At 39.1% G+C, this 18,205-nt stretch overlaps 2 protein-coding genes across 5 annotated transcripts in view; both read left to right on the plus strand.

Annotated features, from left to right (window-relative positions):
• The window catches only part of LOC102204819 (cystine/glutamate transporter-like), a 9,457-nt gene extending 1,895 nt beyond the window's left edge, over positions 1–7,562 (plus strand). Inside the window, exons 2-14 of one of the 3 annotated variants that reach the window (XM_005747382.1) lie at positions 1,631–1,866; positions 2,294–2,420; positions 2,498–2,613; positions 3,810–3,935; positions 4,520–4,619; positions 4,799–4,843; positions 4,927–5,050; positions 5,137–5,240; positions 5,310–5,406; positions 5,698–5,847; positions 5,961–6,138; positions 7,205–7,314; positions 7,420–7,562. In XM_005747382.1, coding sequence (XP_005747439.1) covers positions 1,631–1,866; positions 2,294–2,420; positions 2,498–2,613; positions 3,810–3,935; positions 4,520–4,619; positions 4,799–4,843; positions 4,927–5,050; positions 5,137–5,240; positions 5,310–5,406; positions 5,698–5,847; positions 5,961–6,138; positions 7,205–7,269 — 1,468 coding nt within the window. In that variant the 3' untranslated portion in view covers positions 7,270–7,314; positions 7,420–7,562. Of the gene's footprint in view, positions 1–1,630; positions 1,867–2,293; positions 2,421–2,497; positions 2,614–3,809; positions 3,936–4,519; positions 4,620–4,798; positions 4,844–4,926; positions 5,051–5,136; positions 5,241–5,309; positions 5,407–5,697; positions 5,848–5,960; positions 6,139–7,204 lie in introns of all 3 variants that reach the window. The other 2 variants (XM_005747381.1, XM_005747383.1) reach the window with 2 other exon arrangements.
• Positions 7,563–8,249: 687 nt separating this feature from the next.
• Positions 8,250–18,205, plus strand: part of afap1l2 (actin filament associated protein 1-like 2) — a 45,187-nt gene continuing 35,231 nt past the window's right edge. For both annotated transcript variants that reach the window (XM_005747385.2, XM_005747386.1), the window contains exon 1: positions 8,250–8,547. In XM_005747385.2, the coding sequence (XP_005747442.1) occupies positions 8,532–8,547 (16 nt within the window). In that variant the 5' untranslated portion in view covers positions 8,250–8,531. The remainder of the gene's footprint in view (positions 8,548–18,205) is intronic.

The raw sequence follows: 18,205 nt of genomic DNA on the forward strand, positions 1-18,205 counted from the left end.
ATGTCTGTGCTGATATGCTGTATTTGGTTTTCACTCAAATTGGCGCTATACTTTATGACTAAACATCTCCACTTGAATTCTGTCTGTCCAAAGGAGAGAAGTCTTGTTGTTTGTTCGGGGAAACAACTTTTCTAACCATGCTGCCATGTTCTTTCTAGCACAAAGAGGTTTTTTCCTTGCACACTGCACAGCCTGATCTTGAGTTGAATTTACTTGGACGTCCACTCTTGGGATGCTTGCAGCATCTTGTTAACACACACCTGAGTGCTTTAGACCTGCAAACTGCCAAAACTTCTACTTTCCAGGAGGTGGTCACACTTACTGGTGATCAGTTAAACAAGGGGATTTGTAGCACCTGCTTGTTCTTTACCCTCTTCATTCTTATGGGAACAGTGAATGTGGACTTTCTTTTTCACACGCCTGTAGAAAGTCTAGTTATTACCATTTCTATCTACTAACACATAGTGGCATGGTAGCCTCTCGCCTGTCCCAGTTAAGCTGTTAAAACACTTTAGCTATTTTTCTTAATTAATTAATGAATTATTTTTCTGTGCACTCAAACCTTTTCATTTAGAAAAGGAATTATGGACATATAGATATCAAGATATAGGCCCCTAGAAGCTTAATCATACCCTGCCTTGACATTACCAGTGTTAAAACACCATCAGATAAATTGCTTGCTTTCCGTCTAGACTTAAAAAATTAATGATCATATGTTTGTAGTGGTTGCTCCTGGTTTTAAAATTGCAAGACTGTCATCTGTGCTGATTCATGTCAGTAAAATCTACAACTAATCTCTCTGTTATTTTGTATCTTGTTTTGTCCTTGAATCACAATAGCTTGTTCTTTTATAAATACACTGTGTCATTTATCATGGTTGGGACAAGGTGTCTGACATGTAGGCTTTAACATTTACAATACATTATGTTGACTACACTTTAATCACAAAGGTAATAAATTCTTAATGTAGCCCTTAATATGCTCAGACAGATAGTTTCACAATGCATTAGAGTGCTTTAGCAGCCGTTCAAGTGGATAGTTTAAAATGTTAATATTTAAAAATGCAGTTTGCAGAGATGATATAAACCACATTGCTTAGGTTTACACTAATGCAGCTTCACATTTTAAACATTTTACTCCCATAGTGGTCAAACAATCTTCAAAAAGGTTTATTTAACTTGACAAAGAAACATGAGACAATCTGTAGCTGAATTCTTTTCATAAATTTGTAAATATCAGTGACGTGTTGTGACTTTTACAGGAAGGGAAGCAGTGATAAATGAACATTCTGTAGTAGGTATAGACAAATGAGAACACATAAACTGTGTGAAACCAGAGGAAAATGACAGCTTGTGTGAACCTTGTTAAAAGTAGCTATGTGCAGTCTATGTAGCTGTTTCTGCAACATCCCAACTCTTTTCTCTTTGAGTCTAAAAGGACTCTGACAAGCTCCACACAAAAGCGTCAAGGCTTAAAGCTGTTATGTTTAATGGCTGAAGTTTGGAAGAGTACTGGCTTTGTTCCCTAGTCAGGCTGGACAATGGAGTAAGAGCGAGTGAACACAGAAAAACGTGTAGGTCGAGGCTTCTTCCTGTTATAGCTTCAAGCTCATTTACTTTGTGACCTGCAGCCACGGACAAATGGGACACACACAGATGAATAAAGAGGACGATAACAAGAAGAAGACGGACGAGGAGCTGGTGCACCTTCGGAGGGAGATTGGGCTGCTGCCTGCTGTATCTTTCATCATGGGAACAGTGGTGGGCAGTGGGATCTTCATTGCACCGAAGGGAGTCCTAATGAACAGTGGCAGCGTGGAGCTGTCACTTCTAGTGTGGGGACTGTGTGGGGTCCTCTCCTTGTTTGGTAAGATCTGAATAAAGTGTATTCTGTCTTTTAAAAGCTGTATTTATGTCTCAAGCTTAAAATTCCATAAACTGTAAATTAAAGATGTCAATTCATTGTTTCGTGAACTACACATTTTGAAGCATCGTGTTGCAAGCTTGGTTATCAAAGTTTATCAAAGTTCATCAACAATTACAGATGTAAAAAAAAATCTCTTAAGCTGGTCATATTAAGTAAGAGTCTATATTTATTTACATTTAAATATTTAATAACATATAGAAATATTAAATGTAAAAGGTATCTTCAATGTATACATTTGTCTAATAACCACAAAGTCTGATTTGAGCCCAAGATGATGATCAAATTCTTTAAAGGTTTTGTCAGAAAGGCCTTTGATTGTCAAATCACAATCAAAAAATTTTCATGTGCTTATTTTCTCTTCTTCCAGGGGCACTGTGCTATGCTGAACTAGGCACCACCTTTACAAAATCAGGGGGTCACTTCACGTATCTATTGGAGACATTAGGACCCCTTCCTGCTTTCCTCCGACTCTGGGTTGAGTTCTTATTCATCAGGTAAGATTATTATTTATCAGGCTAGAGTTATAAAATAGAATCAGCGCTTAATCACTGAAAATGTTTTTAATATCCAGACCAGCTGCGACTTCCCTTGTGTCCTTGGCCTTCGGTCGTTATGTGGTGGAGCCATTCTTCGCACCATGTGCTGCTCCGACAATGCTAATCAAACTTGTGAGCATCCTTGGAGTGAGTGAGTGGTTTTCAGTTCTCAGTGTTGTGCGAAAGTCTTGAGTCTACCTTGATTTCTTTATGTTTTGCTTCCAAATAGACTGTCTTGTAATAATTTTTCTCTAATTTCTTTAGCTGACTCTATGAAGAACAGAAAAGATGACAGGGCAAGAAATTGTATTTTTGCTCTCACAAAGTGATTCCTAAAGTGTTATTAACCAAAAACCTCTCAAGTGTGCAGTGTTTCCTTTAAAATGTTGAGGAAATGGGAAAAAGTGGTTAAAAGAATCTGTAGCAGATGAACAAAATCCAATGAACATGTCCTTAAGTTATAGGAAAAATCCAATAGAGACTGAGGTATGCATCTAGGCCTTCAGGTAATCCATCTAAAATTCACAGAAGCCATATTAGAAATGGTCTAAGTGGAAGAGTGTCTGTTACAAAGCCACTGAGGTATGCTACAATACAACTAACTGAAAGTCTGGTTTCATGGAATATTGTTTTGTTCAAATCACTGAGGTACAACAGTGAGTGTCTGAACCAGCTGTAAAACACAGTGGAGGCTCTGTCATGGTTTGGGGCTTGATTTCATGCTGTGATTTTGGGGATCTTGTCAAAATTGTTGGAATTCTGAACACACAAAAGAAACGTCTGACTTTTATAAACCTTTCAATATCAGCTGGAAAGTATCTGACTGGGAATATTTTCATTTTTCAGCTTGAAATGATCCCAAATACCCTGCCAAAGCAGTAAAAGTATATGTGAATAGAAAAACACACAATTGAAAACTATCAGTCATGGACTCAGATCAGAACTCAGATCTGAACTTGACAAAAATCAGCTTGACAGAGGAAAGAAAAGGAGGCAGCCAACATGTAAAGAAGATCTTTGCATGTCCTTCAAGAAGCCTGGAGAACTTGGGAGTTCAAGAATAAAGGTCGGAGTACCAAATCTTTAAAGCTCATTTAAATTGTAAAAACAAGTTTCTGCAATTTTGTACAAACTTGTTTTGCCTATATACTTCCAAACAGAACACATATTTCCATGCGTGCAGAAATTTTACTCATTCATCTATTTCCCATTTTCCTTGCAAAATATAAAGAGATGAAGAATGACTCAACAACTTTGCACAGTCCTGTATTTTTTCTTTTTGCATGTTTGTATTATACTAACCACAATAGTTTATTTTGCCAGTTGTTTATCTTTGTGTCTCTGTAGCATTTCTTGTGGCAATCAACTGCTGGAGTGTGCGCCTGGCATCTCACATCCAGGTCTCTTTGACTTTCATTAAGATGTTTGCTTTAGTCCTCGTCATCATCCCTGGCGTCATTGCTTTGGTCAAAGGTGGGAACACGTAATTGTTATTTCTGAAGACACAGACTTCCTAACTGTAAAGATCCACCCAAAAAAGAAAATAAAAAATACTGAAAAAAAGCTGAAAAAAAGTAAGAAATACTAAAAAGAACCAGCTTCAGGAACTAATTAGGTTAACTAGCAACAAATGAGCAATATGACTGGATATAAGAAGAGCATTTTAGAGAGTTTCTCAGAAGTAGAAATGTGCAGAGGTTCACTACTCTGCAAAAAAAAAAAATCAGAATAATGTAACATTCTTGCACAGTGGTAAAACATGGCTTTGGCCCAAATTTATGTTCAATTGAAAATACGACATTGCTTTTCAGAGACTGGGATTTTCTCTGTGTGATCATTTAATATATTTTCCATGTTCAGTTGTGCACAAAATATAAGATTTGTAAATTCTTGCATCGTTTTTTGTACATTTTTACACAGCAACCCAAATTTTGCAGAATTGATTTTGTACTACTACTACTACCACTAATAATAATAATAACAATAATAATAATAATAATCATTACAATGCATTCAGTTGGTTGTCACTATCTCTTTCTGTATCATCCTTTTTGCAGGAAAGACTGAAAACTTCCAGAATGGTTTTGAGTTTGAATCATTAACATTAGACAGGCTGCCACTCGCCATCTATAATGGCCTATATGCCTACAGTGGATGGTAAGCAAACATATTATATCAGGAGAGCTGCTACAAATACAAACGATTTTAACATGTTTGGGTTTTGTTTGTTTTTTTACCATAATTTATACAAAACTATTTTGCTTAGCTTTGTACAGTCCATTAAATCATACTGTTACAAACATCAGATGCCTGTGTCGTTCCTTATTTTTCTTTAGGTTCTATTTGAACTTTGTCACAGAAGAGGTCAAAAATCCAAGCAGGTAGATTGCATCTTCATTTTTTGTTTCTCAGACCAAGTTGGCTGCAGCTCTTATATCACTCTGTCTGTATCCTGTCTTTACAGAAACATCCCACTGGCAATAATCTCGTCTATGGTGACCATGACAGTCTTATATGTGCTTGTTAATGTGGCCTACTACACTATGTTGGCTCCCACTGAGCTGCTGCTGTCTGATGCTGTGGCTGTGGTACATCATATTCTGTACTGTATTAAAAAAGAAAAATCAGAGTGATGTGTGTACAGAGTTTGTGTGATAAGCTCTCTGTCCCGCAGACATTCGCCACCTGTGCTCTTCAGGGATTGGATTCTGTAATTCCAGTACTTGTGGCCTTATCTTGCCTCGGAACACTTAATGGTGGCATCTTTGTGTCACCAAGGTATTCTGACCTCGTAAAACATGATTATTGCCATCTTTTCTGTGGCTTTGAACTCATCCTGTCTTGCAGGATGCTTTTCGTTGGAGCCAGAGAGGGCTACTGGCCACAGATCTTTTCCACAATCCATATCCGCAGACACACACCTTTACCTGCTTTGCTGTTAATGGTAAAGAGCTGTCCACACATTATAAACCAGTCATCTGCATAAATAAATAGTAAAATGCTTTGAAAATAAAGTACAGAAGACAAGGCGTTGGTCAAATACTCTCAAAGTAGAATGTTTAATTTCAACCAAGAATAAGTCCTAATATTTTATCGTAAATATCTTATTAAATATATTTAAATTGTATATTTAATTCACCTTAAAAAGATATGAGATGATTCTTGATTCTGTGTATTTAATCACTGTGTGTGTAACAGTGACATAAGAGTTACTCTGTTTTCTGTGTGTCTCCAGTACCCACTGATGGTGATCATGTTAATCAGTGGAGATATTTCCCAGCTCATCAGCCTTACCTCCTTTTCTCATTGGTTCTTCATTGCCTTGGCAACCTTGGGGATGCTCATCCATCGATATCGTTTCCCCCTCCACCCTAGACCTTTTAAGGTTAGCATATTGTACTGAATTGCAAAGCCTTTTTGTCTTACTACATGTTAAACTGAACAATTTATTGGTTTGTTTGTTTATGTATTTGCTACATTGTGGTTATTAACATTAAGGTGCCGTTGGTCGTCGCAGTCACCTTCACAGCGGTGTCTTTCTTCATCGTGGGTCTCTCTCTTTACTCGGACCTTTGGAACACAGGATGTAGTTGTGTAGTTACATTGTCTGGGGTTCCAGTTTACTACATGACCATCTACCACTTTTGCTTGCCCCCCACATGGAGGCGAATCTTCAGTAAGTCTCATACCTGCAAAGCATTTGAAGTCCTAGTCCATCTGTCCTGCAAGATGGACTAGGTCTCTCACAGAAACACGTGGTTGTTGTGAAAACACTGCGTCACTGCAGTTTTGCCTTAAAATGTATTATCAGATTATTTTGATGGGGAAGTCTAGCACCTGTTTGCGTGTAAAATCTAGGTGGTTTTCCATCAGCTGGAAGTGAAATCATGCAATATGCATACTCATTTTGTTACAAAACATCCCTGTGAATGAGGAGGTTAATGACTGAAATCAACTCCTTGCAGAACACGGACACTTTTATTTGTAGTAGTGCTGAAACTTCCATACTCCTATCACTATCTTACAAATACCCATAAGTCCTATATTAGAGGTGTAAGCAATAATAATAGAACGATAATTTCATTATTTATTTAAATATTTTATTTTGAAAATACAGTGACCACAATGTGGATAACACAGGAACCACAAAGTTTTCCAGTTTTCCACGTAATGCACTTTTTATTAAAAATTTGATTTATTAAGGGAAAAATGTTATTCAACAAAGACGAATGGGCCAAAATTCCTCCACAGCGATGTAAAACACTCATTGTCAGTTCTCGCAAAGTCTTGATTGCAGTTCTTGCTTCTAAGATTGGTACAACCAGTTTTTAGGACAACTACTTTTTTACACCAGGAAGGTTTGGATAACATTTTTGCCTTAATAAACAAAATAATCGTTTAAAGACTGCATTTTGGATTGATTGGTGTTATTTTTGTCTAAGATTATACATTTTTTGAAGAAACATGGGAAACATGTAAGTGTGACCAAAAAAATAAATAGAAGAAATCACTGGTGTCAAGCCAGCCTCCAATTTGAGACTGGCTTGACACAAGTAAGAAATCAGGAAGTGATACATAACATCTTCACAGCACTGTATGTGAAACACGAACCTTGGGCTATTATTAAGTCATCAGACTCTGAGCTGGGTCAGACCATTCTTTAGGAAGACAGAAAGATAAACATCTTAAGAAAGAGAGCACTTCTTGACCTGTGCATAATACTGTTTCTCCAACATTCCCAGATTATTGCAGCAAGCAGCTGCAGATCCTTCTTGAAGTGGCTCAACAGGAAGTCAAGACATGCTGAAGACCTGCTTTCTACTTATATACTTCCTGGATAGCATCTTGACAGGTTCTAAAATTGTTGGAATAGCAAAGGGAGAAATTAAACAAAAAGAAAATTCTCTGGTTGAGGAATTTTAGTTAGAACACTGAAAGTGGTTGTTTTTTTCTCAAGGTGACTGCTGATGGGCTCCTGAAGCTGCCAAGATCTGTAGGAGCCATAAAACATTGTTCTATCCGAAGGCTGTGTTTTATTCCTGTCATGGTTCCTTTAGATCTTTTTTTTTTTAAAGAACTATTGGTTATTTCATGTTTTTCTTTTGCTGTCACTGAATATTTTAGAATGTTTTTCTTTTTAACCCCCCTTTTTGTTTATTTTTTAAATAAACGTTGCTTTTTTTTCTCTTCTATATTCACCTACATATTCATATTCTGTGTCTGCATTGAATAAACACAATATGTTCACGTCTTCAAATACCAGAGTGCGTGTCGTGCGTTTTAATCATCTTCTGGAGCATGATCTGCTACTCCGCTTCACATTCCTCCCATACTTCCACCCGGTCACGGTTCTCCCACGGGGATTCTCGATTGTTTAGGCAGAGAACTTCACTTTTCTGCTACAGGAGAGAACGAGAGAGCTGGAAGGCGACAGGAACTCACTTTCATGTGAGTGCTTATTAGCAGTCAAGGATGCCAATCCAAGATTTGGTAAACAGCAGTTTCTACCTTTCTGGATTTGGAGGATTTCTGGTGTTTGCCTGAGGATTTGTTATGTTACGGCAAAAACATAATCAATTGACATGAAACAGGGTTCCTCTCTTTAGCATTAGCCTTTTATTCGACCCAAGATAGGCAACTGAAGCACAGCAGAGAAACAGATAAAATGAGCTTCTGGATACGCAGACTTCCCTTTAGTTTCCACTTTAGCGCACGCATTTAAATGCCCTTAAAGACAGCTCATTCCCCCAGTTTGTCACTGAAAGTCTACGGGCGTGGATGTTTGAGTGACACCTGGATGATGGTCTTGAAGCAGCGACGTAGTCTCTGTCTGGATGCTGCAAACTTGGAGGTGGAGGAGGTGTGGCAAAAAAGAGAGATGAGGAACAAGAGGAGAGCGCTGTTGTTCCGTCACAACTCAGCGTGTCCGGCTCAGTCAGTGTATTGTTGAAAACGGGAGGGTCGGGCTACATTCCGCATTAGTTGCAGAAGTAGTGCCATCATTGAGGAACTTGGCCGCAAAGTTTCGTCGGGATTGATTCGTTTTATGAGAGCTGAAGGGGCGAGCGAATGGAGAAGCACAAAGGTAAGAGGAGAGGTTTTGTGTCAAGAACATGAGAAAGGGCTGCTGACTTCTCGGGTGGGATTGGTGACACTGCTTTCTTGTGAACAGTTGTAATAAAAAGTGGTACTGTGCAACACGCAGGATAGACAAAAACAGGCTTGCGGTGAATAATTACTCGGGTTTTTACATGGGAGAATCTACTGCTGTGACTTTATATACTTTCGAAATGAACGATTAAGAAAAGCATCTTCAGATAAAAGTTGTTTCGGTTGTGCTTGTTCTGTTCTGCTGTGCTGTGCTGGAATAACACACTGTTTTCAACATGTGGATCACCTGCCACTCATTAAGGATGTAACTAAAATAACCCGGGACACGAAGATGGCTTTTCCACGACCATTCAAAGTTGGGTTCCATAAAATTGTTTACACTGTGGCTTCTGATGAATTCCATTAGCTGCAACATCGTTCTCACAGCATTCCTCAAATTCCTGTGGTTATTTGCTCGCGAGGGGATGAGCAAGGTCGTTTTAATGCTTCCTGATTAACACAATCAGAGTTTAAAATAAAGTTAGGTGAATCTCACCTCGCTTGCCTAACTGCAAAAGAAAAACAAAACATCGCTCTTTGGACCTCTGCACTGCTGAGAGGAGTGACTGTCCGACTCCTGGCTGGAGTAGAAACAATGGCAACTAGTCAAAAAAGTCTTGCTCCCACATTCCCGTTTACCAGCTGACTGGTGAGCCCAGACTGCTAACTCCCACAGCCCGTCAGATTACACAGTCAGTGTTTCAAGCAGCCACTTACAGAGGTGTTTTATGCGTATGTGCATTTTTCACCCACTGTGGGAGAATACCAGCTGAGGCGTTTGACTGATTTTTTTCTTTTCTTTTCACATATCCCTTATGTTTGTTTTTGTCTTAGCTGAACACAGATATATCTGGAAATGTTTTTATTGGGCTCAGAGGAATTTTCCTCTCTTTTGTTACCCGCCATTCCTCCCAAGATTATGCCAGATTATTTGACAATGACAAAAACATCAATGATATAATAACACGTAATAACATGTAATAACATCCGTCGCCCTCATGTAACAAACAGTGATGTTGTCATGTTTTAGGACCGATGATATTACAGCGATCGTCCACCAGGGGAGCCACGTTGCTCACTTCACCGCCTGCTGTGTGTGTGTCAGTGGTTTTAAAAGTAGTAAGAAGTGAGATTTGCACCACTTTCATTTGATGCCTATCAGGTCATCCTGATAGGGGATAAAGGTGTTTAAAATACCAATGATTCGATGAATTATGAGTCAGCAATGAAGGGAAGGCAGAGGCAACAGACTTGCAGTGGGGATGTAATTGATTAGAGAAGGGCAAAATTGGGAGGGTAAGAAACAGGCTGCAGAGAATGAGTCGGTGTGTTCAGGTTGAAAAAATGGAAAAAAAGCTGGACTGCACCTCTTTTGGCAGTGCACTAGGACAGTGAATTAGATACTAACAGCCACAGGCAACCATTGGAGGGGGTACAGTAAAGGGAAACCTGGGAAAATTCAGGGAGGCCGATGACAAGGAAAGGTATTATTTAGTATTCTGGAAATGTTTCGTGCTTCTGAAATCTGACTCGTGCCGGTTTTCTTCCAGAGAAGCAGCCCAGCAGCTCATGCCACTGATTCTCACACCTTGTGCCAGAGATGAGGATCGAATTAGTTCAGCCACCTAGAGCTTTGTTTGGTTTCCATGACCTCTGGGCTGTCGTGAGACATATTTGGGAATCGATTATTACAAAAGAGAACGCACACTTCTACAGCTCAGCCAAGAGACGCTTAGAGCCCTTCTTACTCAGCCATTGGCCCTGAGCTCGCTTTGCCCTGCACCTGATTAAAACCCACATGATGGTGTTTTAGCCCACAAAATATTAAATAATCAGAGCGGTCGAAATAGTTATACAGTCCTCTTTTTTCACAGATTACTTACTGATACCAGATGTCTTGTTAACTGTGTCTTTATCAGCTGATAAATGGATGAAGTCCTTAGACACCCTCATATTTTCATAGTATTGGCTTGACATAGAAATTATACATTCATAATATACAAGTGGAACTATAGAAATAATTAAAGTGTAATTCCACTAAATGTTCCCATAATGGGAATAGAAGCATATGTTTATTTTCATCTAAGATCCTTTCCAGTATTTATTATCTTCATTTCCTTGTCAATCAACGGCTTCCACCTAATGCCCTTGTTTATTTAGCCTTCCATGCTAATATGGATCCCAGCAATTTGTGCCTAAAGCTATATGCTACATATGCCTGTCTTCCAGTTCTTCACAGCTGCGTTTCACCCATAAAGGCGACGGCTTCTTTTCTCGCCTCAGCCATCAGTCTTCTTCTCCAGCAGTGATCTGCCTCTGTGAGCAGTTCCAAAAGAATATGCAAGTAAAATGGAGGCATGCTGAAAGATGTGCTTGTGGACATTGTTGGTTTAGAAGATTATGCAGAAGACTCACAGATTAAAACTGTATGAATCTGAGGAGTGGTGGAGCATAGTTTTTAAAAGTTTTAAAAGTTTGCAGTAAAACAAGAATGTGCTGCCATGCGAGTGAAGTGATATTTAGGTGAAATTAGTGGAGAGCCCTCTACAAGCTGGAGCAAAGGCACCCCTAAAAGCACAGGTAGCTGTAGGATTTGGACCCACAGCACAGTCACATTGGTGTTCAAACAGGTGCAATGTTTAGTCAAGAAGTCCCCCATTTACCAAATCTCATGAGAACCCATTAATATCATTTGTGGTCATTTTGCTCAATTCAACAACGAGTGCTTGTATAACACAGTAGTGACCAAATCTAATGTATTTTTAACCATAAGTATTTGTGTGCTGTGTGTGGCTGCAGTGAAAGACGCTGTGCACAAACCACTAAATGCTGAAAAGCTATTTTCACTTTTCTTAATCTGTGTATGCCAGTAATGGCACACTTTTTATTACAGTGCCACAAACGCCAAACCTTGAAAACATCTTCAAGTTCAAAATCCCATAATTTATCAAATGAAAGGAAGGGATGGAGTTGGAAATAAAAAAAAATTCATTGACCTTAATTCACATATTATTTTTTGAACAGTTTTACAAATCCAAAAGGCACCGATCCCCTCCTAAATGTCTTTTTAAGCCGGTATCTCCATATTAGCATGCTCTTCAGTCTGTCAGCACAGATCATGCCAATCAATTTAAGGTGCTTTTCAGCGCAGCTTAACAATATGAAACTGTCAGTGGGTCTAGTGGGTTTGACCTGCTATCAGCTCAGCAGTAGCTTGCTTAGATGTAGACCATTAGAGCTGGCATGGGGTCTCCTGGTTCACTCGAATGTGTGTCATGGGATGAACTTGCCAACGGGGAGTGAGTGAAGTGTGGGTAATTCAGGAAGCTGGATGAGGCTATAAAAATGATGAAAAGAAAGGCGGTCTTCCTGTTCTGTGTGAGTTTGGCTCTTTTTGCCCTCTGGCTTGCACTCTCGCCCATTTTTAACACATCAAACGTGTCTTTGGTTTATGGATCCAGCTCTGGATCAACCTGTACTTTGTTTGCTTCTCACCAGGTACACTTTTGTTGGAGAAGGTACACTTGTAATCACACACTCATATGCACAGTCTCTCCACGAAGGCCTTCTTGGCAGCCTTTCTGTGGGATATTTAACTAAGCGGAGAAACTTTAATGTGGCTGGACTGAGGCTGGGAATTGCCGCTTCTAGTCTGTCACTTTTTTTTGTATCATTGAGTCAAGAAGTTTGACACATTCTTAAAGCTTTGTCTTTTTTTCTGAATTAATCAGTTTAGCGCTACTCACTTAAAAGCCACACAAAGTGATACATACATGCACACACACATCACACCAGAGAACGGTGGTGTGAAGAAAGCGTCTGAGGGGAAGCAGTGAGGGGGTTTGAGTGAAGGATGCAGGCAGGATGGTGGATTAAGAAGGGGACGTGGAACCTCACTGAGCCTCCTCTGCCTTATGGCCCAGGGGCTGACAGATATTTCATCTCTGTGTGTGTTTGTGAGAAAGGCCAAAGGCAAGGAGAAAGTTTGTTTTGGAGCAAGTCTTATGGTACAAAGTTAATGTAATTTTTGGCTGCCTGGAGAATGTAATTTAGCCTATTTACTAGGTATTTGTTAATTAAATAGCTATGCTTAGGCCCATCTACTGTTAGCAAGGAGAGGGAGACAGCAGTGTCTAGGCAGATTTATCCTTAGGTTTGCACTTGAAGCAACCCCTTCAATGGATCCACTGTTGATTAAATCATGATTAGAGCAGCTTAGAAGATAGTGTTTTGAATCATTAGTCTCTGTTTATATTATAATTTCTGAGCATTATTAAAATTCCAGCGCATTAAAAATGTCAAATTAAGCCAACAACTCAGACACTAAGCTTCAGCGATGAGCCAGATTTCGGCATCGTTTTTATTTTCTCCCCAAATCTCATGTATACGCAGCCTCACAGACACAAATTTGCAGCATCACATCTTTAATCCGACGAGTCGACTCTTCAGCTTTGGCGTTTATCTGCACTGTCTACTGTAACCTGCATTGAATCCTAATCAAGACAAAATTGTGTAAGCAGAGCAAGGCCTCTTCCTAAAATCAACAAAGATTTACTTGGGCTTTTAGAGGCCATTAGCATGCTTCAGCAGTGAAAAACTGCCTGATTTCTCCAAGGGCTCAGATGTAAGCCTCAATATAAATGAGATGGCACAGATCTAAAGAAAGACCGCCAAAAAAAAAAAGAAAAGAAAAGAGTGTAAAGAAAGTTGAAGCGTGATTCGAATAAAGGCAAGATTCAATAGTTGGGGCAGAGGGAAGATGAAAGAGGAGACACTTGAAAAAGAAAGTGGAATGACTCTTGATAAGTGGCTACTTTATAACTTCTTGCATCCTTATAGTTTAACACCTCAATGGGAGGGTCAGCATGGAGAGTTTGCCCTTGTGAGCTTTGTGCGAATTCTTCTTCAGCTCAGAGTCTTATGTTGTCATTCGCCCATGCCGTGCCCACTCTCTTTTACCTTCTTAATTATATGACACTGTTTCTTTGCAGGTTGTTCCTCCTTCCTTGTTCATGCTGTTATTTTTATCCTCCAAAACGAAAGGAAAAAAATACCAAAACAAATAGTTCTCCATTGTGAGCAGTCATGACTTCAGGTTTTTGTTTCTATCAAAGACCTGGGAGCTGATTTCACTGATCTGTTCCTGTTTTTTTAGAGAGAGGTGTGTGTGTGTAGTGCAACAACATGCTGCAGTGTTCAAATCAATCGACTATTTGGGCTCTTGGCTATAATAAGACTGCTGAACGCTCTCAAGCCTTACTTGTATCAATTCCTCTGCAAAACTCTTTCTCAACCTCTATCACCTTATCAGAAAGTGAGACTGCTGCAGATTATTTTTGGAGCACTTTAAATTGAACCATGTTTTATATTTTGTATTGCGCAAGAAAACTGTCTCATAGAAATTATGATGATGAACAGCCAAACAGAGACTTTTTGAACAAAATCCAGTCGCTTCCAAATTATTTTAATTTACATATGTGACAAGTAGCAAAATGTGTTGAGCCTGACGACCAAAACATGTCGCTACAAGACCAGCTTGTAGTAACAAGGCTCGGTATGAATAGGCTTGTTTTTTTTGTATTTTGCTTTCATCTCATTCAGTACTTTGAAACAAGTCCTTGGACCTGAAAGTGCTACTGTAGTCAGTCCTTCTGGGTAGTTAGCTTTGCATTACACAGAATTAAAACCCACAACTACTGGTCTCCATGGCCTCGCCGTGCAATGAGCAGTGACGGAAGTGACTAGGATGTGAAAAAACCAAAAAAACCCACATCTCAGTGGTTTTTGAACACTGCTACATGCTAACGTAGGAACTTGTAATCACTGGTGATCTTCGCTATTCCTTTGTGTGTTCTTATTATGTTTTGGCTATATGTAGGTGCAAAGACTTTTTGTGTTCTTTCGGCGTCCCGTTTTTAGATATATGATCCAGATAAAACAGTGATAACAGTATTTGCTCTCAGAGGTGAGGTTTGTTCTTTGTACATTGTCTTTATGCTGAAATTCAAAGGCATTTTGGCATAATGGTGCGCTGCATAGACCTGTGATGGCTTGCTTTTAACCTGGGGAATACTTAACGCATCTTTTTCATGGGACAAGGTGACAGCTAAGAGTGAATAAAAGGTTGTAAGTTCCAAAAATGCATTTATTTATCATGTGCTAGTCCATTAGGCATCTCAGGGAGGGCTAGTAAGGCTGTACGATATCACCAGTCATATTTTTGTGTGCCTCAGGTTGGCACTGATTTGTTAATACAACTTTTCATTTCTCTCTTTGTCCTTCAGTGTTGCTATCAGACATTTACAGCCCCCTTTTTTTCTGAATTCATCAAGTCAACTCCTTTTTTCTCTTCTGTGGTTTCTATGGAAATAACACCACAACACAGCTTGGATTAATCCAGCCATGTCGGTCGCAGTCTCTGTCCAACAGCTGAACCCAGCATGTTTCACATAGAAAAAAAACATGCACCTGCCAATTTGGATGAAACACCAATCAAATTGTTGTTTGATCCTTTTATTCATCAGTGAATTATCTGCCACTCTCACCAAAGAAAGAGCAGCCTGGAACAAATCAATCACATGCAGCTCTTTGGTTTTTTTTTTTTTTTTTCCAGTTGTGCACATTTTTCGCCTGATACAAATCAGCTCCGCTTCAGTCGTTTTTTCGTGTCTACTGGAGCAGAAGCACTTTTAAGTGTGTGACAGGGCGAAAAGCACATTACAGTCCAAACGTTTTTACTGTGACTTTGGCTACTGGTTCCAATTCTCCTTCTTGCCACCACTTCCCTTTTGGGAGTCGTAGCTCTGTAAGTGTCAGTCACAAGGCTAATCAGATCATCGAGCCGGCGTTTGGTGTCATTTCATGCAAATTAGTTTTTACTAGATTTTTCCAAAATAGAGCGATCCTCTAAAATGGATTTATGTAAGTTTATAAGCTCTTTTTCATATCTATAATATTTAATGTCATATATTCATGTTTGTCATGGCTTGAACTTCTTTGCTGTTTGTGTTTACCAATTCATAGAGATCAAGTCTTGATTGGTTGATTGATCGTTCATTCCAGTAACAAGCAAGAAATCACAGTTTGGCTTACTGAACTTGTTGAACATGGATTTATTTTATTTTTAATCAGTTTTATCTCTGGTGTTTTGTGTGACATGTCATTAGTAGAGTGCATAGTTAATTAGAATTAGAATTCAACTTTATTGTCATTGCACATGCACAGGTACAGGGCAACGAAATGCAGTTTGCATCCATCCAGAAGTGCTTTAGTGATATAGATATATTACAATATATATTAGCAATAATATAGATATGTGAGTATATTACAGAAATGGGTCTATTATGGTATGTTATAATGTACACGGTATGAAGTATGTTGTGAATATTCTATAACTATAAGTATGTACAGGCTGTAGTGAGTACAAGCTATGTACAGGCTATGAACAGGATATAAATATGAAAAACTATACAGAATATGAAATAAATAACTTTACAGAATCTGAGATATACAGCTATACAGAAATGGGAACTATGCAAGTTGTAAACAGTTGTAGGATTAAAGATTATCGAATGTACAGAATGATTATTTACACAGAGCTATACAGTAGTGCAGTTAAGATAAGTGAGGGTGTAGATAGTTTCTACAGAGGCTAGTGGTGTGAGTAGATAGTGTGAGTGTGAGTCATAAAATATGTCGGGAGAAACGGTCACACCTGCTGTGGTGAGACTCTTCTTTCTGCTAAATACGTTGTGATCTTAAAAACAAATCAGATAAAGAAGATACACCTCTGGATTTCAAATCTAATGCTGTGGTAAATGGATGAGTAAACGCTGGGTGAGATGGATGTAGACTCATGTGGAAAAAAGAAAGCGCACCCTCTTTCACTTCTAAGGTTTTATGCATCAGAACATTCTGTAGTCTAGTAAATACAAACTCAAATGAAAAACAACACATGACATATTACACTGTTGAACTTGAGCCCTTTTCTGTGTGATGCTATCAGTCTCTCGCATCTTGAGGAGGAATGTGCCTCACTCTTCTTTCCAGCATTGCTTCAGTTCATTAAAGTTTGTGCGTATTTGTTGGTGCACACCTCACTTATGCTCCTGCCACATTTTAACTGGGCCAGGGTAGCCTTTAGCGGGCCATTGCACTTCCATGTTGCATTATGTCATTCGAGCCCAGTCGTAGCTGTTGGATAGATGGCCTCACATTTGACTCTAGAATACTTTGGTATACAGAGGAGTTCATGGTTAACTCAGTGAATGCAAGGTGGGTGCAAAGGTAGGTCCTGTGGGTGCAAAACAAGCTCATCGTACCTCCACCACAGTGTTCGTCAGTTGTTATGAGGTGTTTGTGCTGAAATGCTTGGTCTGTTGCAACTGTGCAAATATAAACCGTACTTGTTCAGCTTAGACTGAAGAAGTCACTGGGATGAGCGATGCAGTTATTTTTCACACATGGTGTAGTTTGTTTGTTTTTTCACAACCGTACTTGAGTTAAACAGGTGCATAAATGAGCAGATATAAGGAAAGATCTTCACAGTCAGAATCTGTTATATAAAAGTCCAATAGCACATTTTAGACTCGAGAAAAGCAAAGCAAGCACATTTGCAACTATTTTCAACATCTGCACCACATCCCAAAAATATGACTGTGATTCAGAGACTAAAGGAAGTGTCCCAAACAGACCTTTACCAGCAGCTCCAAGCTGAACAAGCAGGAATACCCGGGTTGCACTGAAACAGCCTCGGTTACATCATCAATCTGAAGCAAAAATGATAATTTCACATTTCGACTTGTTTATGTTTTCTTTAACTCTCCGCCACTGATGATATTATTCACCGCTGATCAAAGTCATCATAAACATGCTTGGAAGCAGCACAAATATTGCATCAGTGGAGCCCAGGATATTTCTTGGAGCATAAATTGGTATGCTAAGAGTTGTTTTAAAAGTAGGGCAGATGGGAGGGAGATGATGTACAGATGAAAAGAAACTTTTAAACGGGGCGAGTTTGATTTGGATACGAGAAAAAGAGAGGAGAAAACACACATTTGAAAAAAGAAAAGAAAGAGATGGCAAAAGAATGTTTGAACACATGTGACTGTTCAACATTCAAGCAAAATGCTGACCTCTCCTTTGGATTGGAGTCTTGTTTGAAGCACTCATTACTCTTGCAGGTCCCTCTTGCTGTTTTGAGACCACACTTGAAGGCAAGGCCAATTAGATTCTTGTCAAATTACATTAGCGCAGCATATTTTCTAAGCCTAATCCTCTAAGTGTATGTGAAAAATGCATCAACAACTCGATTTAGCCTCAAAGCAGCTAAAATGAGATTCCACGTGTGCTTTGTTAATTTAAGAAAATTAAATGCCAGAGTTGATGCAGGACCTCAAGCTTCCTCAATCTGCCAGACTTCTGAAACAAAAAGTCCTTTTTAAGTGGAACCTAAGCTTGTGCTTTTTTCTATTTCTAACAAGCTAAACTAACATTTTAGGTAGTTTTTGCAGAGCAGACACACTATATTGTCTCAGTGTTTTGTTTGTTTATCTTTAGTTAAACTTTGTGAAACCTGCCTAACCAGAAGACGA

This window comes from Pundamilia nyererei, unplaced genomic scaffold, assembly GCF_000239375.1.
Source record: "Pundamilia nyererei isolate P.nyererei 1_Seehausen unplaced genomic scaffold, PunNye1.0 scaffold00196, whole genome shotgun sequence".
Classification (NCBI taxonomy): Eukaryota; Metazoa; Chordata; class Actinopteri; order Cichliformes; family Cichlidae; genus Pundamilia; species Pundamilia nyererei.